This window comes from Clinocottus analis, unplaced genomic scaffold (genome assembly GCF_023055335.1).
Source record: "Clinocottus analis isolate CAN_PGR_092001 unplaced genomic scaffold, fCliAna1.0.p SCAF_28, whole genome shotgun sequence".
Taxonomy (NCBI): domain Eukaryota; kingdom Metazoa; phylum Chordata; class Actinopteri; order Perciformes; family Cottidae; genus Clinocottus; species Clinocottus analis.
In genome coordinates, this window is record NW_027176020.1 from 913,096 (window position 1) to 940,442 (window position 27,347).

Sequence of the window (27,347 nt, forward strand, 5' to 3'; positions counted from 1 at the left end):
TTGTTGTGTTCCTCATGTGTTGTTGTGTTCTTCATGTGTTGTCGTGTTCTTCATGTGTTGTCGTGTTCTTCATGTGTTGTCGTGTTCTTCATGTGTTGTCGTGTTCTTCATTTGTTGTTGTGTTCTTCATGTGTTGTTGTGTTCTTCATGTGTTGTTGTGTTCTTCATGTGTTGTTGTGTTCCTCATGTGTTGTTGTGTTCTTCATGTGTTGTCGTGTTCTTCATGAGTTGTCGTGTTCTTCATGTGTTGTTGTGTTCTTTACACGTTGTTGATGTCTATTTGTTGTCTCTGCTCGTCTTCCTCGCCTCGCAGCGTCTCCAACGTCCTCGTGTGCGATGAGACTCCTCGCGTGTCCTTCTGGTTCGTGGTGACGTCGCCGCTCGACGCCTCGCAGCTCGTGGATCGGCGCCTCGTGGAGGAGGCGGTGAGGTAATCACAGCGGCTGCTCCCTTCACTGCTAAGTGATGCTAACATTAGCTACGGTTAGCAGCCATAAACTATATAGCTTGAGTGAGGCTGTAAACATATGAGTACGATACAGTAGTTAGCTTAGCTAGCGTGTGCTGTACTGATGTGAGTTCAACATAAAGAATAATGTGTACATTTTGATGTTTTATTAAAATGAGCTAATGTTAACCGCCATATAAGCCATTTAAGTAGTAGCTCTAGATTATAACTGTTAGCTAAGCTAGCTCGTTCTCATCAACGCTTATTTAGTTCTGCACAACTATTGTGAAGTTCACAAAGAAACTTTAAAGGAACAAAAGCATAAATGCTACTGTTAGCAGCAGAGCTACGAGCGAGAGGACACAAGGGGTAAACAAGGTTGAGTAGAGCTAATAACATTAGCTAATATTAGCCGCTAAATAAGTTCATATTAGACCATGTAAGTAGTAGCTGTAAACCCCTGAATGGGACTGTTAGCTTAGCTAGCTTGTGTGTTATTGGTGTAAATTCAACTTTTCACTTTTCATAAAGAAGAAAGTGTACATTTTCATGTATTATTTGGCTAACATTAGCTAATATTAGCCGCTGTATAAGCTCATATTAGACCATGCAAGTAGTAGCTGTAAACCCCTGAATGTGACTGTTAGCTTAGCGAGCTTGTGTGTTATTGGTGTAAATTAAACTTACAAATAATGTGTTGTTCTGTTAATAATAATAATAACTATTGAGGATTTGGTGAAGGGTTCTGATGGTTCTAGGTTCTGACCTCTCAGTGACCGTCTGTATGCGTCCACCATGTTGAGGTTCATCACTTTATGCCTGAAAACAGTTTATTTTTATGATGTATTTTCCATAGAAAGTCCAGGAGCCGCATCAACGGCGCCTTCCTGCTGAGCGACGACAGCCTGGAGTTCCTCGGCATCCCGCCCACGCTGCCGGCGCCGCCGCGGCCCGACACGCCGCCGTGGCTCATCGTGTTCGGCGTGGTGATGGGCGCCGTGGCCGCCGGCATCATCGTCCTGCTGGTGTCGTCTCTGGTGCAGAAGAACCGGTGAAGCCGCCGGATGATTCACACGTTCTGTATTTATTATTGTTTATTCATTTTGCGTCTATGACATTGTGTTTTTTTATTGTTTTCCTTCAGCAAAAAGAACCAGAAAAGTGACGGAGAGGACGAGGAAGAGACGCGGGTGAAAACGGTGGAAAATGGCGGCGCGAGTGACGGCGTTTACAACCGCTCGTTCTCAGACGACGAGCCGGTGACGCAGATGTAGAACTATTGATATGTTTATATATATATATATATATATATATATATATATATATATATATATTTATATATATATATATATATATATATATATATATTTATTTATATATATATATATATATTTATATATATATATATATATATATATATATATATATATATATATATATAAATAAATAAATATATATATATATATATATATATATATATATTTATTTATATATATATGGTGATGGTTTTGTGATCAAATCAAACGACGAAGAAACGTCTGCTATCGTTCTGTTTGCTGCCATCTCTCTCTCTCTCTCTCTCTCTCTCTCTCTCTCTCTCTCTCTCTCTCTCTCTCTCTCTCTCTCTCTCTCTCTCTCTCTCTCAGGGTTTCCCCCTGAAGCCGCTGATCAGCTGCAGCATCGTCATTAAAGAACTTGATCTTATGGATGAATTATTATAAATCTTTATGAATCTATATGACTTTATGAATATTTTTAATCTTTATGACTATATAATCCTTATTTATCTTTGTAAATCTTTATGAATCTCTATACGTGTTCACGCTGAGGTTTGTGTCATCAGTGTTCGGTTCCCTTCATGTGTTTGTGTTTTTGTGTGTTTGTATAAAGAGTTTGTGGAGGCCTGAAGAGGTTTCACTGTTTCTTAAACATTAATAAATAAGAATGCACAAAGAATTGGAAATGGGGAAATTTGTAATTGCAAAAAATTATGGAAAAAAAATAATTATGGAAACAATTTAGAGTTTGTTTAGATCAAAAAGTTCTAAGTTAAAAAAAAATCTAGTCTTATTTTATATATTATGTCATGTCATTATTTTACTATCACTAATATCTCCATCTGCTCTCACATGCAGTGCACAGGTCTGCCTTTAGGGGGCGCCATCGTACCAGAGTGCTTCTTTCATTTATTAATTCATTCTCATTTATTTTGGTCTTCACTACATTGATTTTGAAGCGCTGCAGAAAGTCTCGTCTATAAATAGTTCAAGATGAAATAAGTCTGTCCTGATCTCTGAGTGAGGAGGAGGAGGAGGAGGAGGAGGAGGAGAAGAAGAAGAAGAAGAAGAAGAAGAAGAAGAAGAAGAAGAAGAAGAAGAAGCCCACTCTGACAACCAGGTAATGACTCGCTGGCTCGCTCTCTCTCTCTCTCTCTCTCTCTCTCTCTCTCTCTCTCTCTCTCTCTCTCTCTCTCTCTCTCTCTCGCCTGAGGAGTTCACTTGTTCTTTTCTATTTTTTATTTCTTACACTTCGTTTTTCTTGTCGAGACGCCAAAGATTTCCTGTCAGATTGTGTTTAACGCTTCTCGTCTTCCAGCTGGACGCGATGACATCACGGCAGGAAGTCAGAACACATTTCTATCATATTATTGAGAATAAAGTCCTGATACCTCTCTGAGTATGAAATGAGTTTTGAAATAGCGATATGGAAATGAGTCTCGTGAATAATATTACACAATGTCAAAGTCGAGCCGTCAGGAACAATCGCTGCTCGTTCTGCACGAAACCTCTTTTGTCTATTTTAGAAAGAGGATGTAAATGAGCCTCTGGAGATATTTCTCGATGAGCAAATTATACATTAATACATTTTATGTGTGGGGGAAATTATGTGGAAGATTGTTTGTTTGTCTGCAACAGTTTAACAAGAGACTCAGAGGCTTGATGTCCTGTGTGGTAAACCCGATCCACCCAGTGATGAACCATGGAGGCAGAAGCAGCTGTTTTCATCTACACACGGACATATTCATATATTTACTTCCACAAACAGTGACAGTGACACGCTACTCATCTGTGTGTGTGATTGCATAGTGAGCCGCGTTACAGGATATGAACGTACGCACAGTCACGGCTAACAGCAACATTTCATAAAAACACTCTAGTTCAAAAGGATTCCTCGTGAGCGTGCCCGCTATTAAACTATCAATATTAAATATCACGATTCTGGTCAATATTGGATGAGGTCTTTTTCTTCTTCTTTCTAACAATGCAGCTTTAAGGGCTTCAGAATCAATATTTAAAAAATGTTAATCTTTCATAGCTTTGAAAGCCCGAGTGCATTGTTATTATTATTAATACAAGAGCAGTGTGAAAAGTGACAGATTCCATATGCAGCTCATAAACACAGTGGAAGGTGAAAACTATACGCTGTGCCCTGGTTTCCATCACTCGGGGGTCTAACTTCTTCTTCGCAGCCTAGAAATCCCACCTCTGCTGTGCGCTGTCGCCGTCCTTTGGTTCATGAGTCTCTCGAAGGGGAGGAGCCTCCTGTTGCCCCTCCCCCTGCCCCTCCTTCTCCTGCTCCCTCTCCCGGATGATCTCCACCAGCCTCTGGAACTTCTGGTTCAGTTCCTCCATCCCGCCCGCCGCCGCCCTCCAGCCGTCCTTCACCCCGCCGTCCTTCACCCCGCCGTCCTTCACCCCGCCGTCCTTCTCCCCGCCGTCGCTCTCCAGCGAGCTCAGCGACTCGGCTCTCGAGTCGCGGCCCTCGAATTCGTAAGTCTGCAGCGAGTCGTAGGGCGGCTGCGAGAGGTCGAAGGTCACCCGGTCCAGACGGATGTTCAGCAGGTCTTCCATGCGGAGGGGCTGCACGTTGGCGGGCGGCGGTGGCTCCGCCCTCGCGGGAAGCTCACACGCCGCCCAGCTGCCTCTGTTGTTGTCGAACAGCCCCCTCCCCGGTAAGGGCAGAGGGGTCGAGTCCTGTCTCTGGAGGCCGCACATGCTCAGTAGATGCGCTGCCGCCGGGTGCAACACGCCGCCGCTCGCCCCGCCGCCGCTGGGATTCAGTGATCCCACGACGCTGTACGAGTCCGCCTTCAGGTAAGCGGGAGGGTTCGTGGACAGCTCACCGCCGGTCGAGTAGTTTCTCTCTGAAACGGACGGGATGGAGGAATCGGTGTCGAGGTCGTCCAGCGTGCAGCTGGTGGCGCCGGTGCTCGCCTGAGTCTGTGACGACCCCGGCCGGACCTCCTGCTGGTTCGACGAGCAGCTGCTTTGACTCCGGCAGGAAGACTCGGTGGTCGGATCGGTGGTGTCGGCGGCATGCGTCGACTCTGTCGCTTCTGTTGGGTTCATCTGAAAGAGAGGAGGAAGAGGAGGAGGAGGAAGAGGAAGAGAAGGAAGAGGACAAGGAGTTGTAAAAATGCTAAAAACGGCAGTAAAACAGTAAAAAGGCCAAAATTGGCTGAATTGTTGTAGCACCTCCTAGTGTTTAAATTGCAGGCAATTTTGTGTGCATGTTACAGGATGCTATGTGCACATATGCTGCAAATTTGGAGTCACTAGTCAAAATAGTTTGGAAGTTCTGTGTGTTGAAAAACAAGACACGCCTCTGAGAGGATCATCGGTCTGTATCTCCTTCACACAATAAGATATCAAAACTATTTTCATAACCTTTGATAAAATAGTGACTATAATGATCTACAGCAAGTTTGGCATGAATCAGATCCAGCGTGTAGGAGGAGCTCGCAAGAATGTGTTTTTCACTAAAATTCAAAATGGCGGGGTTTAAGTGGCTTTTTTGTGAAGCAGGTGGAGATGAATCAGTCAAAGAGTCAACCGGACAAACCGGGTGAGCAGGTCAAACTTCTGGAGCAATATGCGCTCGATTGAGAACGTTTTCCCTGAATCAGTGAGTTAATTATTTTGTTATTTGGTTGTTTTCATTTCTGCATGCGTCATTTAGTTTGAGCTCTTCTCACAATAATGATGTCACTTCCCTCCGGCTCAGGATCTGGTGACAGTTGGCGGGTGAATCACACTGTTCTCGTCCTGAATATTTCATTGGGAAACTTTATTATTCACTTCGTAACGCGACTTGAATCCTTTTTTGTTTTGTCCATTTCTTTGCTTTCATACAGAGGCCACACATACACACAGACACACACACAAACAAACAAACACACACACACGCACACACACACACACACGTATTGCTATGCGTCAGCAGTAACCCTGTGATCTGACCTTTGTCGTATCCTCAGTCTCTCGCGTGCCGGCGGCGTCGTTGCCTTCCTCTCTGCCCGTGACTTTGCTCTTCGGCAGCGTGCGCTGCGCTGCGTAGCCGGCGGCGCTCGTCTCTGGCGCGCGCCGCGGCTCAAAGGTGCTCTGGTCGGGGACGGCGGCGAGCGCGTCGCCGCCGCGACCTCCGGCGAGCGTGTTGCCCATGCGACCTCCGCTGAGCCCGCGCGTCATCTGCGTGAGCTGCAGTCCGGCCTCCAGCGGCCCCACGGGAACGTAGTCCCTGATGACGGGCAGCGTGTGCATGCCGTAGCAGAGGCGCCCGTACAGCGGGGCGGAGCCGGGCCTCTGCTGGGGGTCCAGGCCCGGCCTCTGATGGAGGTCCAGGCCCGGCCTCTGATGGGGGTCCAGGCCCGGGTTGCGGTTCCAGCTGTACGCCCTGGCCCTCGCCGCGTTCTGCTGGGTGTACCATCTGTGCCAAGAGATGAATGTCAGACGAGCACGCGGTCACGACACATGCACACGCTTCCCGTAAGCCACAGTGGAAAAGGATGTTTTTTTTAGGGTTAGGTGAGGAGAGGGCGGGGGGGGGGGGGGGGTGCTCACATGTTCCTGTTGTTGTGCATGTGCTGCATTCGGTGCATGCTCTGCAGCGCCGTGATGTCGAAGGCCGCGGTGTCCGCCTCCCCTCCCCCCTCGTCATCGTAGGATATGATGTTCTCCCTGACATCGTCGTCCTCGAAGGGACAGTGGGCGTCTCGCTTCTGATGGCGCAGTGACAGCGAGAGCGCACACACCACTGAGAGAGAGAGACATGACCACTGAGAGAGAGAGAGACAAAACCACTAAAGACAGACACATGGCCACTAAAGACAGAAACATGGCCACTAAGGACAGAAACATGGCCACTAAGGACAGAAACATGACCACTAAGGACAGACACATGGCCACTAAGGACAGAAACATGGCCACTAAGGACAGAAACATGGCCACTAAAGACAGAAACATGGCCACTAAGGACAGACACATGGCCACTAAAGACAAACATGGCCACTAAGGACAGACACATGGCCACTAAAGACAGAAACATGGCCACTAAGGACAGACACATGGCCACTAAGGACAGACACATGGCCACTAAAGACAAACATGGCCACTAAGGACAGAAACATGGCCACTAAAGACAAACATGGCCACTAAGGACAGAAACATGGCCACTAAAGACAGAAACATGGCCACTAAGGACAGAAACATGGCCACTAAAGACAGAAACATGGCCACTAAAGACAAACATGGCCACTAAGGACAGACACATGGCCACTAAAGACAGAAACATGGCCACTAAAGACAGAAACATGGCCACTAAGGACAGACACATGGCCACTAAAGACAAACATGGCCACTAAGGACAGACACATGGCCACTAAAGACAGAAACATGGCCACTAAGGACAGACACATGGCCACTAAGGACAGACACATGGCCACTAAAGACAAACATGGCCACTAAGGACAGACACATGGCCACTAAAGACAAACATGGCCACTAAGGACAGACACATGGCCACCATCCTGAGGCTCCTCCTACCGAGCAGACTGGTGACGCAGGCCAGCATGGCCAGCAAGGTGACCAGGCTGAAGACGAGGGAGGGCGAGGCCGGGGCCAGCGGGAGGCAAACCGCCCGGCGCTCCCAGGGCCGGTCCTCGGCCCGCCGGCCCCGGTCCTCGGTCCGCATGCCGCCGCTCAGGCACGGGCAGACGGTCACGGTGACCGTGGCCGTGTTGGTGAGGCCAGAGGCGCCGTCCCGCAGCACCACCGGCACGTAGAGGGCGAGCGAGGGCGAGGCGAAGCCGGACAGGGGCTCCAGGGCCGACCGGAGCACCAGGCTGGCCGTCACGCCTGGTGACGAGAGGGAGGAGGGAATCAAACACGCGGTCGCTCACAGTGAGCTTTTGTTGCAGGAAAATGAGAGAGAGAGACGATCGGCGCCACCTCCGGTTTCCCTGATGCTGAGGTTCAGGGCGGCGCTGGACTCTGGAGGGATGCTGAAGTGGACCGGGGCGTCCTCGCTCCCCTGGTCCCTGTCGATGGCTCGCAGGACCTGAACCACCTGAGAGACCACAGAGACCACAGAGACCACATAGACCACAGAGACCAGAGAGACCAGAGAGACCAGAGAGCGTTAAAGGAGAAGACGCAGCACGCTACAAGAGCACAGACGAGGAGGATACATAGTTATTATTGAAGACGAGGATGAGGATGAAGACGAGGATGAGGATGAGGACGAGGATGAAGACGAGGACGTGGTTGAAGATGAGGATGAAGATGAGGATGAAGACGAGGACGAAGACGAGGACGAAGACGAGGATGAAGACGAGGACGAGGACGAAGACGAGGATGAGGACGAGGACGAAGACGAGGACGAAGACGAGGACGAGGATGAAGACGAGGACGAAGACGAGGACGAAGACGAGGACGAAGACGAGGACGAGGATGAGGACGAAGACGAGGATGAGGATGAAGACGAGGACGAAGACGAGGACGAGGACGAGGATGAAGACGAGGATGAGGACGAAGACGAGGATGAGGATGAAGACGAGGACGAGGACGAAGACGAGGACGAGGACGAAGACGAAAACGAGGACGAGGACGAAGACGAGGATGAAGGTGAAAACATCTGTTTTCTATGTTTTAACAACAGATTGAATCAAAATGAAGTCCAGTAAAAAGGGGCGTGGCCTCGGGGGGGCGCACCTGTCCGGCGGCGCTGGAGTCGCACACGCTGGTGGAGTACTGGCGGTCCAGCTCGGGCGCGTTGTCGTTCTGGTCCATCGTCTCTATGGCAACCACGACCCTGGACACGAGGTTGGGGTTGTCTGCAAGAAGAAAAGAAAGAGAGAAGAAAAGAAAGAAAGAAAGAGAGAAAGAATCAGAGGCTGTGACGAGGAGCTTCTGAGCGCTTCTGAGCGCTTCTGAGCGCTTCTGAGCGCTTCTGAGCGCTTCTGAGCGCTTCTGAGCGACGCTGAGCGCCTCTGAGCGCCGCAGGCCGGCGTCACCTCGCTGCGTGGCGATGACGGTGATGTTGTGCCAGCGCTCCTCCTCGCGGTCCAGCTCCGTCACCGTGGTGATGAAGCCGGAGTCGGAGGCGATGCGGAACAGAGCCTGAGGGTCGGACTGCGGGTCCACGGAGAACCTGAGAGAGAGGAACCAGAAGCTTTGGTGAAGAGATGCCTTACAATGCAAGATAAGAGGCCGCCCATTTTAATACCCAGCATGCCCCATCAGACAATCTTTTGCCAGAAAAGATGTATTTTTTCCATGTTTGAAGCGATTGACACAGTTTCTTGACTGAAACTTCTTCCTAACAGGACAAGACTTTGTTTTATTGTGATTGTTGTTGCAGGTTCTGATTCTTTAGGTCCTAATCTTTCCATAAAGGTCTTATTGACGCTCCAGGAGGCTTTTTTAGGAAATCTGGCTCATATCACGCTGGATGTTCATAGTTACCATCAAAACATCTTTTAAAAGGGATTTTTTTTGCAGATTTACATTTTTTCTCCAAGACTTTGCTGAACAAATAGAAACAATAAACACAAGTATTGGAATTAATTTGAGGTTCCTACAACGACTCAAACACAAAGAGGTCTGGAGACAGAACTGGTTCCACAGTCCACTAGGACGCGTCCTTCATCCTGGTCTTCATCCTTCACGCTCTCCTGCACTGTAACGTACACCATGAACACGTCTCCATATAAACGGGCTCGGTCCCGCAGGAGGCCGGTCCACCGACCTGATGTTGGCGCTCTGGCCCGTGTCCGGGTCCACGGCCTCCACGCGGCCCACCGAGCAGACGGGCGCGCAGTTCTCGGACACGTCCAGCCGGTAGCGGCCGCGGGAGAAGCGCGGCGGCTCGTCGGCGTTGAGGACCATGACCCGGACCGTGGTCCGGTCCTTGAAGGGGCCCTTCCTCAGGTAGCGGGCGTCCACCACCGGGTTGGACACCTCCACGGAGAAGCTGTACGAGCTGCAGCTCTCGTAGTCCAGCAGCTGGTGGAGGAAGAGGACGATCGAAACAAATATTTACATTGGGAGATTACAAAGTCATGATTATGAGACATGAAGTCATAATTATGAGATATGAAGTCATAATTATGAGATATGAAGTCATAATTATGAGATAGAAAGTCATAATTATGAGATAAAAAGTCATAATTATGAGATAAAAAGTCATAATTATGAGATAGAAAGTCATAATTATGAGATAAAAAGTCATAATTATGAGATAAAAAGTCATAATTATGAGATAAAAAGTTATAATTATGAGCTAGTTGTATCTTATCATGATTCTGTGGATATTTTTATGATCACAATCTAAACTTTCATCTCATTTCTGCAGCAACAGGCTCCCGTAGCTGCGCCACATGGATTCTGTCTCATAAGTCATTTCCCGCTCTTTTATCCCTCACACTATGTGAGGGTTTCCTTTCATCTTCGGCCTCCTCTTCCTCGCCCCGTGCAGCTCTTGGTTCAGGAGCAGCTCCTCTGTTCTCCTCTGTTCTCCTCGGTTCTCCTCTGGACGCTCACAGGAGAACAGAGGCGTCGCTCCGGCTGCTCATTACGAGGAGCAGCCTCCGGAAAAATGGTGCATTCGAGGGACGGAGGAAAATTGAATTTTGCAAGAATTTTCCGAAAAACTTTCGGCAAAGTGGAAAGATCTTTGACCTGGTTGTGAAACGTCTCAGAGACGACGCGTAAGACAGGAAGTTAGCTCACTCGACACGTCCAATGAGGTTTATTCGTCTCAGTTAGACTCTTCACGATCCTCCAGAGAGGCGTTCACTGACCTGTTTTATGTATCAGACAACTGAATACAACAAAAAACACATCGACTTTAAGAGTGTAGAAGAAAAGGTGCAGAAACGCTGACTCATGTTTAAGTTCAGGACTTGTTGCTGCAGGATTCTGTCAGCAGGAAACTCAAAGCCTTGAAGCAAAGCGTTGGTGCGTGTTGACCTGATGGTGGCGCTACACGGAGCGTCAGCATTGCTTCGGCAGCGAGGGTTCGTCCTCAGGGGACATGAACGCGTGCACCATGTTGAGCCGGTGCTCCGTCAAACAGCTGCCAGGACGTTCCACTCAGAACCGTCATGGCGGCGTCAGAGAGGATCAGACGTCAGTGAGATTCATCCTCTGGGCGCCACGAACGTCAGTGAACGCTCCTCGCTCCCCAGAGGGCTGTTCACTGACCTACTTCCTGTCAGACAACAAAACGCTCAAACTCTCTTCAGCTTGAAGAAGAAATGTCAAAAAAAAAAAAAAAAAAAAGTTCCTTTTAGTCGCTTCCAAAACAAATCGTTTTGCTCATGGAAGCATTTCCACTGTCGTCCACAGGGGGCGCCAAACACATGACAGCATGGACGCTGGATGGATGGATGGATGGATGGATGGATGGATGGATGGATGGATGGATAGATAGATAGATAGATAGATAGATAGATGGATAGATAGATAGATAGATAGATGGATGGATGGATGGATGGATGGATGGATGGATGGATGGATGGATGGATGGATGGATGGATGGATGGATGGATGGATGGATGGATGGATGGATGGATGGATGGATGGATGGATGGATGGATGGATGGATGGATGGATAGATAGATAGATAGATAGATAGATAGATAGATAGATAGATAGATAGATAGATAGATAGATAGATAGATAGATGGATGGATGGATCCTGCAAGAGCAGCACTTTTAGAAACAGGTAATCAATCAGATAAAACAAATGAAACATGCACAATAATCTAGATTTATATTCGTTAGCACGTTTAGCTTCATGCTAACGCGCTAGCCGCACCTTGTTCAGCACGATGACGGCCTCCCGGTCTCTCCCCGTGATGTTGAACATGTCGGCCTCCTCCGCGTCCAGGATGCTGAACTCCAGCAGAGCGTTCTCTCCCATGTCCGGATCGCCGGCCGACAGCCGGCCGACCTCCACGCCCGGAGCGGCGAGCTCCGACACGGAGAACGACCACGCACCTGCAGCGCCGGGCGAGCGGCGGGAGGAAACACAACACAACGCAGCATGCTGTCACAGCTGGACCCGGACGCTGCGACGAGCGTCCTCAGCTGCAGCTGATCCACCGACGTTATATTTAGTGTGGAGTTCCCTCTCGGGGACGTCTGCTGGGAATTCACAGCGTAAAGATGAATCCTCTGGAAATGAAAACCTCAGAATGCAGAAGACAGAGCTGCTGCAGATGAAGTGTGAAACGCACAGAACGTCTCTTTAGAAAGGAAAGAACATTTAACATGAACCCTTTCACTAGAGGACAGATAGAGCGACCGTTAACCCTTTCACTAGAGGACAGATAGAGCGGCCGTTAACCCTTTCATTAGAGGACAGATAGAGCGACCGTTAACCCTTTCACTAGAGGACAGATAGAGCGACCGTTAACCCTTTCACTAGAGGACAGATAGAGCGGCCGTTAACCCTTTCATTAGAGGACAGATAGAGCGGCCGTTAACCCTTTCACTAGAGGACAGATAGAGCGGCCGTTAACCCTTTCACTAGAGGACAGATAGAGCGGCCGTTAACCCTTTCACTAGAGGACAGATAGAGCGGCCGTTAACCCTTTCATTAGAGGACAGATAGAGCGGCCGTTAACCCTTTCGTTAGAGGACAGATAGAGCGACTGTTAACCCTTTCGTTAGAGGACAGATAGAGCGACCGTTAACCCTTTCACTAGAGGACAGATAGAGCGACCATTAACCCTTTCATTAGAGGACAGATAGAGCGGCCGTTAACCCTTTCATTAGAGGACAGATAGAGCGACCGTTAACCCTTTCACTAGAAGACAGATAGAGCGGCCGTTAACCCTTTCACTAGAGGACAGATAGAGCGGCCGTTAACCCTTTGTTAGAGGGCAGATAGAGCGACCGTTAACCCTTTCACTAGAGGACAGATAGAGCGGCCGTTAACCCTTTCACTAGAGGACAGATAGAGCGGCCGTTAACCCTTTCACTAGAGGACAGATAGAGCGGCCATTAACCCTTTCACTAGAGGACAGATAGAGCGGCCGTTAACCCTTTCATTAGAGAGCAGATAGAGCTGAGTTTTGGGTCTCTACCTAATAATTTTAACAAATTTACAAATTCAAAGCCCTAATTTGTAAATCACTTTTAATCTGGAGATGTTTTGTCTTTATTTTAGAAAATATATCAATCGATGCTTCTGCAATCTGTGTAGATGTTTGTGCATATTAATATCATATTGTTTCTATTGGATGTAAATCATTATTAACATCATGAACTCTTTCACCTTCAAAGCTCTAAGTGAGCTGAGCGGTTGAGACGTGACGTTATAGTCAAAACACAGAATAATGACCCGGAGGAGAAGCCGGTGTGTGTGCGGTGTGTGTGTGTGTGTGTGTGTGTGTGTGTGTGTGTGTGTCGGAGGGGGGGGGGGGGGTCAGATATATCACAGATAAATAACAGCGCTGGCATTTGGAAATATGAAATTGCTCCTGTGTTGCAGAACAATTTATCACCCGTAGAACAAAGAGGAAAGAGGGAGGAGGGGGTTAAACGGAGGATGAACGGAGGCTGTCAGAAGAGGAAGAAGGAGAAGAAGAAGTGGAGGTGCCATGAAGAGAGGAGCGACGTCGCTGCAGTGATTTTACTGCCTATTGAAGCGGAAAGCACTGAACTTTCAGATGAAATATTAATAGCACAGAACGGGGAAAAGCTCAGATAAGAAAAAGGCCGACATGATCTTTCACTCTTCTACGTCGAGACGCGTCTCTGAAGCTCAGGGCCGAACGGAGGAGAGGAGGATGCTGGTACAACGCTGAGGCCGGTCGGTCCAACCGAGAGAGGGATGAAGAGAGGGATGAAGAGAGGGATGAAGAGCGGGATGAAGAGAGGGATGAAGAGAGGGATGAAGAGAGGGATGAAGAGAGGGATGAAGAGAGGGATGAAGAGCGGGATGAAGAGAGGGATGAAGAGAGGGATGAAGAGAGGGATGAAGAGAGGGATGAAGAGCGGGATGAAGAGAGGGATGAAGAGAGGGATGAAGAGAGGGATGAAGAGAGGGATGAAGAGCGGGATGAAGAGAGGGATGAAGAGCGGGATGAAGAGAGGGATGAAGAGAGGGAGCGCCGGACTGACGAAAAACTCCGTTAATCTAGAGGACCGGAGGAGGCGGGAAGATGTCTGACTACATACGCACACACACACACACACACACACACACACACACACACACACACACACACACACACACACACACACACACACACACTCCATAGACAATTGAAAGTAACACTGTGTACGTTTTAGTGGCCTCTAGTGGTGAAGTAACCAATCTCCTCCTTCTTCTGTCCTTCTCTCCTCTTCCCTCTGTCCTTTCCTCTTCCTTCTGTCCTTACCTCTTCCCTCTGTCCTTTCCTCTTCCCGCTGTCCTTTCCTCTTCCCTCTGTCCTTTCCTCTTCCCTCTGTCCTCCTCTCCTCTTCCCTCTTTCCTTCTCTCCTCTTCTCTCGACGAGGCGGCCGATTGAATTAGGTTTCCCTTTTGTCTACATGCTCATGTGTGTTTCATATCATGTAGTGAGTGTTTGTATGTATGTATGTGTGTGTGTGTGTGTGTGTGTGTGTGTGTGTGTATGTGTGTGTGTGTGTGTGTGTGTGTGTGTGTGTGTGTGTGTGTGTGTGTGTGTGCTCACTCCTCCTGAAGTGAGGCGGGTTGTCGTTGACGTCGCTCAGCCTCACGGTGACGGTGGTCGTCCCCGACATGCCGCCCAGGTGCCCCCCCATGTCTCTGGCCTGCAGCACCACCAGGTACTGGTCCCTGGTCTCGCGGTCCATGTCGGGCACCGCCGTCCTCAGGACGCCTGCAGCAGAGACACATTTAGAGATATGTATTTATATATATATATATATATATATATATATATATATATATATATATATATATATATATATATATATATATATATTGCACAGCGACATCACGACGTCTCTGCAGATCACCGTCAGAGCGAGTCATACGTGTTCAGAATTAGGACACTGAAACGCACGGAGGCGGATCATGCAAATGTTGGACATATGGTGGCAGAGACACGCGGCCTGTGATCGGGGTTCACGGTGTGCACTGTAAAAATAAAATGTTCACAAAACGGTTAAATGACTGGTTTAATTTTTACGTTTTTTTTTGGGCTGCCAGACAAAAAACGTAAAAATCAGGTAAAATATCTTTAATCAAATAAAGGGCGAAAATCATGAACTCACGGAAATCTTCATTAAAGGTTTTGTAATGAAATACTGTATTACAATCAAACACCTTCAATAAAGAGATATCACAATTTTTTTTAAAAGTGAAACACTTTTTTTGTCTATAATTGAAAAAAAAACAACAGAAAAACTACTGTGAACATGTTGAGGTATTTTCTTTAAAGTCAATATGACTGACAGCAATTTGCCGCCAAACAAAAACTGTAAAAAAAAGGGTAAAATATCTTAATTAAAATAAAGGCCGAAAACAATTCATTGACGAACATTTTAATTTAAGGTTTTGCAGTGAAATACTGTTATTTTACAGAGTTTTGTATATAATTGAAAAAAAACAACAACAGAAAAAATATTTTTATTTTACGTAAAAGTGATATTTTTTACAGTGTAACATCAGACCTGTCTGAGGGTCCACAGAGAAGTGGTCTTGGCCCTGAGTGATGGCGTAAACCAGCCGGGCGCTGTTTCCATACGTGGGGTCATCGGCGTCTCTGGCTGTGACTGTGATGATGGACGTCCCTGAGAGAGAGAGAGAGAGAGAGAGAGAGAGAGAGAGAGAGAGAGAGAGAGAGAGAAGGTAGGAGGTCGGGGCGAGCTGGGCGGCAGGTTCATGAGCTCTTGATACTCTGCAGAAGTGCATCTTATCTGGAGGATTACACGGATAAGCCACTTTGCTGCCGAACGGAGCCGTTCATCTTTCAGATAAAACACGATTAAATATTCTGCTTTTCATGTTAAACATTTAGTTCTTACACTCCGTTTGGAAATACATTATTAATACGAGTCAAACATCCCGCGGGAGTAGAGACAGAGCTGCAGCGATTAACAGATGATTAATCTGCGCCCGAGGAGAGAATCAATCACTTTAAAAAGCAAAGATGTGAAGCTGGTGTTTGTCCTTCAGGGCCGTTTTGGGGGGATTTTGACGGCGAATAAAATTAATTTAAATACTTCTCCCTAAAAGTTGTGATGTTCATTTTTAAAAACTTTTATAGATTTTTAATGCAAAATACATTTGTAATACTTACATGAGTTTTTGTCACGTTATTTAAGTCCTGCGAGCTGTGTGTCTGACTAACTGACTGAAGATGACATGTTATACATTCATGGTGCCCAGAGGATGAACCCTGATGGCTTCTGCAGCAATGAATCATAAAATCAGGAAATGAGTCAGCAGTTTTACACTTCCTGTTTGTTTCCTGCAAGTCAGTGTGTTTTATTTATGTGTTTTTTTGGTCAGAAGTCTAAAATAAAGTTTGAGTTTAACACGAGCTGAAGAGAAGCTATCGTTTAGTTGTCTGATTTTAAAAACAGGTCAGTGAACGCCCCTCTGGTGGATCCTAAACAATCTAAAGGAGACGATTGAGTGTCCTCACTAGGACACTAGTCCTCCCTCAGCTTAGAGGATGAGACGTAAAGTCATGTGACCTGGTGGAGTTTCTCTAGAGGCTAACAGGAAGTCATGTGACCAAACAAGGTCAGTGGAGACCAGGCCCAACACCCTTAAATGTGTAGTGGCACGCACACTACTTCCTGCAATCAATCCCACAATGCAACGCTCCACTTTTCTTCACAGATTTGAGCCCCCCTTCGGTCCGCCTCACATACCGATGTTGGCCATCTCCGGCACCACGGCGACGTAGGGCTCGTCGTGGAAGACGGGCGGGTTGTCGTTGATGTCCTGCACCCTGATGATGAACTCGGACGAGGGCTCCAGGGCTCGGCCCGTCTGCCGGTCCGTGGCAGTGGCCACGAGGCGGTACTGGTCCTTCTCCTCGCGGTCCAGGGACTTGGTGACGTGGATGTTGCCCGTGTTGCCGTCGATCACGAACACGGAGCCCACGCCCTCCCCCTCCAGCGTGTACTTGGTGCGACCGTCTCCTAAGTCCATATCCGTGTGCAGCTGGGACAACAAACAAACAAACAAACAAAGAAGCCACTCAGGGTGAATTACAGCGCCCTAAAGACGCAGCTATCAGACCCGTCAACACTGCAGTGGAAGAGGGTGATTCATGTGCACGTGCTCAGTGAGTCCGACACGAGCGGCCCCAGGTGCTGCAGGAGGCGGGCGGGAACCGAGGGACGAGCGCCGAGGCGGGCAGCAGTAGTGTGGAGCTCGACCGGCAGCTCATGAACTCACTGGAACAGACGCGCCACTGGGGGGTTTCACAAGGGGCAACACAAATAAAGACCCACGTGGACATGGAGCGCGGACATACTACACTCAAAAAAATCATATTGGCTGGCTGTTAGATTTACTAAAGTGTAACGTTTGTTTCAAACAATATTCATTTATGTTTAATCTGAACGTGATTCAGTCACGTAGGATTTACATGAAGTTCAAAAACGTAACATCTATTAGATCCATTCCTGTTGAGAGAAACGGAGAGAATCGAGTACGAAGGCGAAGGCTTTACAAAGAAGACTGTTGAGAACATGCAGGTTAAAGGTAAAGGCTAAAGGTGAGCAGGAATCCATTATCACCTAATTGTCCATCTAAATGCAAAAAAAAGGATATGTGCATGAATGTCAGGAGGATGAGTGGTTGTCCCATAACCACAAGGTAGCCGGTTCAATCCCATAGTTCACATGTCAAAGTGTCCTTGAGTGTTCCACTTCTCCTTAATAAAGGATGGATCAGATGCAGAGAAGGATTTCCACAAGGTGATTCATGAAGGATGCGTTGTTATTTAGTGTTATTTTTGACCAGGCTTGAAGTACTTGAGTATTGTCACCTTAATGTACTCGGGTTGTGTCCAATTTAACTTCATAGGGTTGACTAAACTAATTATACATTAGTGAAAAAAACGTTAATCAATTAAGTTGAACCAACTCAATTCATCCGGCTCAAGTAAATTAGGGTTGCCTAACCCAAATAAATTAACTTGATCCAAGTCAAGTCAATTATATTGGACGAACATGATTCCTTATTGCTTAAAGAAAGCAGTTTAATCGTGTGGAAATCCTCTTCCATGATTTTATTAAGTTATTTTTTCCTCACTTCCTCCATCTGCCCCGTCTCGTGGATCCATCTGCCTGACTTCTTTGTACCTTTTAAGCTTCCTCTTCCTCCTCATGTCCCGTTTTCTTATCTTTTTTTACATCAAGTTCTCTTTACGGCCCATCTGCTCACATCCCCCCCCCCTCCTCTCTCTCTCTCTCTCTCTCTCTCTCTCTCTCTCTCTCTCTCTCTCTCTCTCTCTGACTGCTATTTGCTCTCTCCGGTGCAGAATACTCTCTCTCTCTGTATTTAATGGCAGAGAGGATATTAGTGCGAGCTGGAAAGGTAAAAGGCGAAACACACAGAAATAGAAAGCTGAGGAGATTACTCAGCCTTCATCACACCGAGCTTTCTGACCAGGAGCCTCCACATCTCTCGGGCCCTTAAGGCGCAGAACCGCACATGTTCCTTTAATCCAGAGGCTTACTCACAACCTCACAACCTCCGCTGGACCTCAGCTACACGAGCCGCTAAAGCTGCCACGTTCGAAAAATAACAACTCAGCTGCAACAATTCTACAAGTTGACTTATCAATTTCTAACATAGATTTATATATCATGCGTTTTTGCAAGGCATGACATTTGTCTTTGCAGCAGAGGAATACATATATTTTTAAATATATATAGATGTGTATCTATATATATATACAGTATAAATAATATTTTTTCATCTATCATTCATACAGACTGAGCAGTTGCACTTATAGTCAACCTCCTTTTTTAAGGATCAAATAAAAATAAAGTGGAGGAAAGCAGCATTGTGCACATTTCTGATTCCACCAGATGGATAAAAAAAACCTGAAAAACATTCCACATTTAAAAAAAAGAAAAGAAAATAGATTTAAAGATCATTTGAAAGAGAGACTTGATGTTTAAGTTATGCTTCAGCGCGCGAACAGACGCCTGAAAAACGCTCCGATTCTCTTTTTTTTTTCCGAGTGGTTTTGAGATCTGAGGCTGCAGAGAGGAAAGGGAATTTCTATTTTCATGGTATCTACATATTTCAGCATAATGCACACACACACACACACACACACACACACACACACACACACACACACATATATATAAGATGGTGTACATTCTGGGAGGATAAAGTTGGGGGATTACGGCGTCGTGAGCGAACGCCCAACAGATTGCCCGATAAGGAACTCACGCGTTGATACATTTCATTCTTCCCCTCCACCAACATCACTCCTTTCTTTCCCCCGCAGAGCGGCTTCCATTCTGATCCCACACTTCAGCAACAAGAGAGACTCTCTCTCTCTTTCTTTCTCTCTCTCTCTCTTTTATACTCAGCCCTCCTCTAATTGCCGGCTCTGTCCTGCTGTGCTTCAGTCAGCATGGAAAAACACTCTCGCGGCGGGGAGGACATGTATCGCCTCGCTGGAAAAACAAAGCTGGAGCAAAGAGAAGGAGGGAAATTGTCTTCTCCGATTCCTTTGACACTTTCCTTCCTCCTCTCCGGGTCCATCCTCACGGCGGCGGGGGGTCCGCGGCACCTGTGATTTACACTGCAGACGTGTCACCTCTCTTCTCTTCCCTCGGGCCAAAACAACACCCCCTTCTCCACTCTTTATTACATGAATATGAACATCAGGACTGTGTGCAGAGGAACCGGCGTCTCGTGTGGCTGCTGATTGCTTTATCCCCCCGCACACCCACCCACTGTATCAATAACAACCGGAGAGGGAGATTAAACATTTACGAGGTATATACTGCACTGGTACGAATCCAATCTAGACTGTCACTATAAAGAACGCTGCCGGCTACAAAGTGGCTGCTGGCAGCGCTCCCCGTTAGCGTTCCAGCTGATAGCATCCTGCGGCGGCTGCCAGCGGCCGCATTAGCGCGAAGCGGCCGACCGTGAAACTACGAGTGAAACCTCCGGGGACTCGGTTCAGGTGTGTGTTCGGGATTAAATCGCGGGCCACACTTTCAGGTGCCGGATGTTTGCCGGTGTGGCGACACGGCGCCTAAATCCTTTCTGTATTTTTAGATATGAGTTGATACGTCGTCAACAGAAATGTTGTTTTCAAGCGAGCTCCACACGTTGGATTAAAAACTGTAAGCGGCCTCAAAATGTCTCGACTGCTACAGACTCAGAGACTGTAAACACTGTAACACTGTAACACTGTAACACTGTAACACTGTAACACTGTGACACTGTAACACTGAAACACTGTAACACTGTGACACTGTAACACTGTGACACTGTAACATTGTAACACTGTAACACTGTAACACTGTAACATTGTGACACTGTAACACTGTGACACTGTAACATTGTAACATTGTAACATTGTAACATTGTAACACTGTGACACTGTAACATTGTAACACTGTAACACTGTGACACTGTAACATTGTAACACTGTAACACTGTAACACTGTAACATTGTAACACTGTAACACTGTAACACTGTGACACTGTGACATTGTAACACTGTAACACTGTGACACTGTAACATTGTAACATTGTAACACTGTAACACTGTAACACTGTAACATTGTAACATTGTAACACTGTAACACTGTGACACTGTAACACTGTAACATTGTAACATTGTAACACTGTAACACTGTAACACTGTAACATTGTAACATTGTAACACTGTAACACTGTAACATTGTAACATTGTAACATTTGTCTCAATTTAACGACTTTAACTCGTTGGCACCGAGTATGAATGGAGGACGATTTTTCCTCCTCACCACTAGAGGGCGATCACAAGATGAACTGAGAGGACTGAAGAAGATGAAGCATAGACTTCTATACAACCAGAGGAGTCGCCACAACAGCATGCTTGCATGTCATCAGCATCATCACGATCCTTAAAGCGCGTGATTTCAGCCTCTCCAAGCATGGACTTCTATACAACCAGAGGAGTCGCCCCCTGGTGGTCAGGAGAGAGAATGCAGCTTTAACACATGAAGCATAGACTTCTATACAACCAGAGGAGTCACCCCCTGGTGGTCAGGAGAGAGAATGCAGCTTTAACACATGAAGCATAGACTTCTATACAACCAGAGGTTGTCGAGGCTTCACTCATCAGACCTGGAGGTTGCTTCATGATCATGAGCCCCTCCTTCTCTTTTCCATCAGCCATTTGCAGTAAAATCTTCACAAAGTAGATTAATTGGGGTCATTTTAAAAGAAGGCGAGGTGATCATCATTTCACAGTCACCTGACAGTGACAGAACACTTATATTTACATTACAGTGATTTAAAGACGTCATTGCAGGCTGGGTGATTAGAATTTCGGGCCAATTTACATTTAATCCTCTGAATAATGTGCGATCACAAATTGGAGGTTTCCATCAATGCTTTGCTTCAGTCTTGACTGGTTGGGAACGTTGAGCTTTCTGGTTGCAGCTTCATTACTATCAAGAGAAATGCTGTTTAGAGAGCGGAGCAAACAGCGGTTCAGTTAATGGAGAACAGACTCGTTTAACGGCTGTTCAACGTTCCATCATACGGAGGAAACAAACCTCAGAACCAGGGAACCTTTTTTACATCCGATGTGGTCGGCGAGAATTTCTCATTTGAGTGCGAGGGCGCCTTCATCATTTAGCTCTCACAACCCATCGAGGGAGCGAGCGAGGGAAACCATGTAGAAAGCAGAGCGACACAGCGAGCGAGCGGGAGGCCAAGGACACGCGGAGTCGCAGCGCATCATCACTTACGGGGGTAATGGTGCGCGACGGCGTGAGTAAATTAAAAAAAAATGTTTTCGTGTTCGGTGTGAAATAAATGACTCCGGCTCCGCACAAATACGCTTCATCTGCATGCAAAATGCATCGCCGCGCTTACCCGTCCGATGAGCACGGGCTCGGGCCCGCGGTACTCCTCGATCACGAAAAACTGGTTCCAGAGCCAGCTCCTGCGGTGGCGGGTTCGAGGCCCCGACCCGCGAGCTTCGATCGCGCCCTCGGCCCCTCCGTCAGCGGACTCGCTCCTTCGGTTCAGAGTGAGCTCGGCGGCTGAGTCCGGCTGGTTTAGCGTGACCGTTTGCTTCGCTAAACTCTCCTTAGAGTCAAACGCATTAGGTCTCCTGTCGTTTAGTCTCAAAGCCACATTAGGCAGGGCGCTTACATCCGCCTCTCCGCTCTGCAAGCGGCTTTTGTACTCAGGGAAACGCTCGATAAAGCCGTCAACGGACTCCGGTCGAGGTGCAACTCCTTGACTTTTGCTTGAAATCACTTCAGGGCCTCCATCTTCATCCGAGAGGCCGCCGGCCGGCGAAGAGCCGTTTGTTTCCCCTCCGCCGGCTAGAAGGAGCAGAAGCAGAACGCGAGCAGCCATCGCCAAGCTTCGACCGTGTCCGAGGAACCGCTGGACGGCGGATCACATGCAGCTTTCCTCACGACGATCCATCCGGGTGCTCGGGTGTCTTCTCCCCGGGGTGCGGCGCCGTCGCGCACAACACTTTCCCGTCGCGCCGCACATGCTGGCAGGTGATCACCTGAGAGAGACACACAATTAAGACACACAATCAGAGGGAACATCTGAGGGAGACACACAATTAAGACACACAATCAGAGGGAACATCTGAGGGAGACACACTTTTAACCAATAGAAAACCACCGAGTTTAAGGCCCTTTCCTTGAAAATGTCCTCCCCAAACTTAAAAGGTTTATCTCTGCAACCACTGGGGCTGTTTGGATAATGTTGTTATAATACGTACAGAGAACATTCAGGAGAGGTCCCATTGACTCCAATAGCCCCAATGGATCCAATGGCCCCAATGGATCCAATGGCCCCAATGGGTCCAATGGGTCCATTGGGGCTATTTGAATGCTATTTGAATTTTTTCATGTACCAAACCATAAAGTTCACTCCAACTCAATACATCCACACTCAGCAGTTTTGGGCTTTTTATTTCTTCATGAAACCAGCTATGATTTACAGTTTTACATAACAATCGCTCAGTCTGGTTTTTAAAAGGTTTTAAGACAGTTAGAGGGATCCTAAAGGGACGCGAGCCTTTTAAAAAGATGCAGAAGGGAAAAAGACAAGTCTGCAGAGACAGACAACCATTCACACCTACGGACACTTTAGAGTCTCCAGGTAACCTGAGCTGCGTGTCTTTGGACTGTGGGTGGAACCGGAGAACCCGGAGAGAACCCACAAACTCCTCACAGAGGGCCCGCCCGGCATCGGGGGATCGAACCCCCGACCCCTCTGGCTGTCAGGCGACACTACGCGACACCTTCTCCGTTAAATATTCTAAACCTTTTCGATCAGTTCTGCTGTTTGTTGCTCTGCTGCTGTTAAAGAAATGAAAATAGCTCTGAACTTTACGGTCCGATGAGCAGCGACCTCATCGCTTCACACCAGGTGACGTTTTTCATATTCTGCCCTCGTGTGTGAACGCTGTGATTATTGATCGCTCAGGCGTTCTCACAGAGTTTAGCGCGGTCTTAAAAATTGCTTTCAATTAATTTGGCGCCCCTGGGCCCGTCGGCGAGGAGGAGCTCAGGTGATGGATGGCGTCTCTAAAGAAGCCCCCCCCCCTCCTTATGAGATTAATTAGACCCATAAATAATTCAATCAATGACTGAAAAGTTTAATGCTCTTCGTCCCGTCAGATCTCAGCCGTTGATCTTTTTAAAGTCGACGTGCTGGGAAAGTGTCGGCAGCCTAAAAACGCCGTAAACTTCGTTCTTTAACGTCCTCGTTTCTGTCGCCATCCGCGATTCCTCTCACAGCTGCTGCTCGCCTTCATGCACGGAATGGAGGCGACCGGTATCCCACAATGCAACACTCAGAGACCGCTTCATCAGCTTCACATGTGCAGTGTTACGCAATCCGATGCAACCGCCGTAACGTCCGCTTTGACTTCATGAGAGATAGTTTGATTCGGTCATCGAGTTGGAAATCAATTAACTAGCAGTAGAACATCGTTAACTAGCGTTAGCACATCATGAACTAGCAGTAGAACATCGTTAACTAGCGTTAGCACATCATGAACTACCAGTAGAACATCGTTAACTAGCATTAGCACATCATGAACTACCAGTAGAACATTGTTAACTAGCGTTAGCACATCATGAACTAGCAGTAGAACATTGTTAACTAGCGTTAGCACATCATGAACTAGCAGTAGAACATTGTTAACTAGCGTTAGCACATCATGAACTAGCAGTAGAACATCGTTAACTAGCGTTAGCACATCATGAACTACCAGTAGAACATTGTTAACTAGCGTTAGCACATCATGAACTACCAGTAGAACATTGTTAACTAGCGTTAGCACATCATGAACTAGCAGTAGAACATTGTTAACTAGCGTTAGCACATCATGAACTAGCAGTAGAACATTGTTAACTAGCGTTAGCACATCATGAACTAGCAGTAGAACATTGTTAACTAGCGTTAGCACATCATGAACTAGCAGTAGAACATCGTTAACTAGCGTTAGCACATCATGAACTAGCAGTAGAACATTGTTAACTAGCGTTAGCACATCATGAACTAGCAGTAGAACATTGTTAACTAGCGTTAGCACATCATAAACTAGCAGTAGAACATTGTTAACTAGCGTTAGCACATCATGAACTAGCAGTAGAACATTGCAAATGTTTATAAACTGTCGATGCATTTATTTAAAACACAATGTATTTTCTTTCTTACGTCTAATATTTGCACCAGGTCTGTCAGGTGTGCTCTAATGCATTGTGGGTATTGAAGATGGCGACGCTCCACACGTTACACAGCAGTAAAAACAGGAGCCTCTCGTTTCTCTCTGTGACTTCATTCAGAACCTCATAAAATGGCGTCTGGGCGCGACCGCACGGCGACACGCTGCGGACGAGTCCAAATGAAAGTTTTGCACCGTCGAACACGAGAACACAGCCTCAACGTTCTGCCTCATGCAGACGCTGCGTGGAAGAAGAACATGGATCTCTGCTCAGTGACGCGATGCTTCACATGCAGCGCAGAGCCTTTGATACAACATGAACCGTGACATTTGTGATTCATCTAAATTGATATTCCTCATATGAAGAAGAAGAAAATGACATGAAAATGAAACACATGCTCTTTTTTCCACTCAAGAGAAACTGACCTAGTTTCTAAAGTAATGAAGTAAACTCTTCTTCTTCTTCTTCTTCACCTCTTTTCTTCTTCTTCTCTGCAGGATGTGAACGTTTCGTTTGTCTTCGTTTGCAGCGACGTGAGACACAAACGTCTGAACATGGAACCACAACGACAACACAGGACGAGTCTGACAACACGAGTGAAGAACTGAACAACACTCAGACCTTCACTCTGCATACGATTACATCCTATAGCTCTCCAAATATATATGTATATATGTGTATATATATCTATATAAATATATAGATATATCTATATATATATATATAGAGTGTGTGTGTGTGTGTGCATATGTGTGTGTGTGTGTGTGTGTGTGTGTGTGTGTGTGTGTGTGTCCTCAGAACAGAACCACGATGGTGACAGAACTCTAAATTGCAAATCGTTGTTTCTGTCTCACTTCACTCTCTCAGCGAGGCGATTCCTTCTGTTTTTATTAAAAATAGCCCGAGCATGTCAGGCCTGTAACGTGGAGGGAGAGACGGAGGTAGAGTGGGGTGAGGATGGAGGAGGAAGAGGAGGAGGAGGAGGAAGAAGGGCAGCCCTGCTGGCTTTCACGACCAAGACTTCTGTTCCATTAAACAGTCTCTCTCTCTCTCTCTCTCTCTCTCTCTCTCTCTCTCTCTCTCTCTCTCTCTCTCTCTCTCCTTCTTCCTCTCTCACACACATGGAAATCTCTTAAGTCTCTTCGCATCAGGCTGCTGGTGAGAAGCGGCCCACTGTACTCAGCACATCAGTCAGCGCATTACAGTCCAGGCTTAAGCTGTAAGTGATGCAGCAGGGCCGTTAACATGGGGGGGGGGGGGGGGTGGAGGGCTTTAGGACCGCTCGGCACGCATGTTGACGACGGATCCATTACACGGTGACACCATAGTGGTGTGAAATAAAGTTTAACCATGTCGTTTGTTTTGCATCCAGTAAACAGGAAGTGACCATATATGGACTGAGAACAGGTGAAGTAGAGACCTGTCAATCACCTGGTAGCCCCGCCCCTAAAGCGTCTCCTGCTTTACGGTCTGTTTGACTCTAACGGACCATAATGTACTAAATGACATCATGCTGTATAGAAGAAGACTAGAAACTAGAGATTGAGACATAAACTCATGTTTACAATGTTTACTGAGGGAATACATCAAGAGAGAAGTAGAGTCACTTATATAGACTTCTATACAACCAGAGGAGTCGCACCCTGGTGGTCAGGAGAGAGAATGCAGCTTTAACACATGAAGCATAGACTTCTATACAACCAGAGGAGTCGCCCCCTGGTGGTCAGGAGAGAGAATGCAGCTTTAACACATGAAGCATAGACTTCTATACAACCGGAGGAGTCGTCCCCTGGTGGTCAGGAGAGAGAATGCAGCTTTAACACATGAGGCATAGACTTCTATACAACCAGAGGAGTCGCCCCCTGGTGGTCAGGAGAGAGAATGCAGCTTTAACACATGAAGCATAGACTTCTATACAACCAGAGGAGTCGCCCCCTGGTGGTCAGGAGAGAGAATGCAGCTTTAACACGTGAAGCATAGACTTCTATACAACCAGAGGAGTCGCCACAACATCATGCTTGCATGTCATCATCATCATCACGATCCTTAAAGCCCGTGATTTCAGCCTCTCCATCGCGCACGCGCACATCTGGACAGCTCATTAGCATATCTCTACAGAGGAACACTGAACAGCCTGGAGCGTGACCTTGTCTCGTGCGCGGAGCAAGAAGAATGACCTACTTGACGCACATGCGTGTGTGCTTTACACGCGCACGTGCATGATGAAGCAGCCTCACGCTACCGGACACCACGTGCACCGCACCACGCGCACCGCGCCGCCGTCCCGCAGCGACCCCGTCGTGTACTCCAGAGCGCGCGTTATGAAGTGCACGCGGCAGGTGAGTGTTGAGCACGCGCGCGCGCATATGTTCACACTCCGTACCTCGCAGCTTTCACCACCTTCAGAGGAGCGCGCGCGTTCTGTTCCAGAACTATGATGAAGAGGATGAACATGATGAAGATGAAGAACATGAACATGATGAAGATGAAGAAGCGCTGAGCAGCCGCTGCTCTCGCGTCATGAAAGTATCGCAGCTCACCGTGTTCAGGCGCTTCCGGTTTAACGAGATGAAGATCCACCGAGGAGGAAGAGGAGAAGCTCATGTGAAGGAAGAAGAGAGGTCTGTCACTTTCTCTCTCTCTCTCTCTCTCTCTCTCTCTCTCTCTCACCCTCTCTTTCTCTCTCTCTCTCTCTCTCTCTCTCTCTCTCTCTCTCTCTCTCACCC

General features: G+C 47.3%; 2 protein-coding genes across 2 annotated transcripts in view; one reads left to right on the forward strand and one right to left on the reverse strand.

Moving 5' to 3' along the window:
* Positions 1–1,736, forward strand: part of cltrn (collectrin, amino acid transport regulator) — a 2,962-nt gene extending 1,226 nt beyond the window's left edge. The window contains exons 4-6 of the mRNA XM_068593086.1: positions 314–430; positions 1,305–1,499; positions 1,593–1,736. Coding sequence (XP_068449187.1) covers positions 314–430; positions 1,305–1,499; positions 1,593–1,722 — 442 coding nt within the window. The 3' untranslated portion in view covers positions 1,723–1,736. The remainder of the gene's footprint in view (positions 1–313; positions 431–1,304; positions 1,500–1,592) is intronic.
* Positions 1,737–3,918: 2,182 nt separating this feature from the next.
* LOC137795370 (cadherin-24) lies at positions 3,919–27,202 on the reverse strand. Its single transcript, XM_068592783.1, has 14 exons — positions 27,162–27,202; positions 21,791–22,442; positions 16,585–16,879; positions 15,376–15,495; positions 14,412–14,579; positions 11,546–11,727; positions 9,473–9,729; positions 8,739–8,875; positions 8,437–8,558; positions 7,675–7,792; positions 7,270–7,581; positions 6,289–6,481; positions 5,689–6,154; positions 3,919–4,797 (listed from the first exon to the last, which is right to left on the reverse strand). The coding sequence occupies exons 2-14, from the start codon at positions 22,280–22,282 to the stop codon at positions 3,919–3,921; spliced, it is 3,741 nt and encodes a 1,246-aa protein (XP_068448884.1). The 5' UTR covers positions 22,283–22,442; positions 27,162–27,202.
* Between the last annotated feature and the right edge of the window lie 145 nt (positions 27,203–27,347).

Bases quoted from the DNA above. Each gene is read 5' to 3' on its own strand.
- LOC137795370 (XM_068592783.1), bottom strand. From the start codon at position 22,282: ATGGCTGCTCGCGTTCTGCTTCTGCTCCTTCTAGCCGGCGGAGGGGAA. The intron at 16,880-21,790 runs GTAAGCGCGGCG...TTGTTGTCCCAG, and splicing joins AGCCCGTGCTCATCGGACGG to CTGCACACGGATATGGACTT. The intron at 7,793-8,436 runs GTGCGCCCCCCC...GTGGTCTCTCAG, and splicing joins ACTCCAGCGCCGCCGGACAG to GTGGTTCAGGTCCTGCGAGC.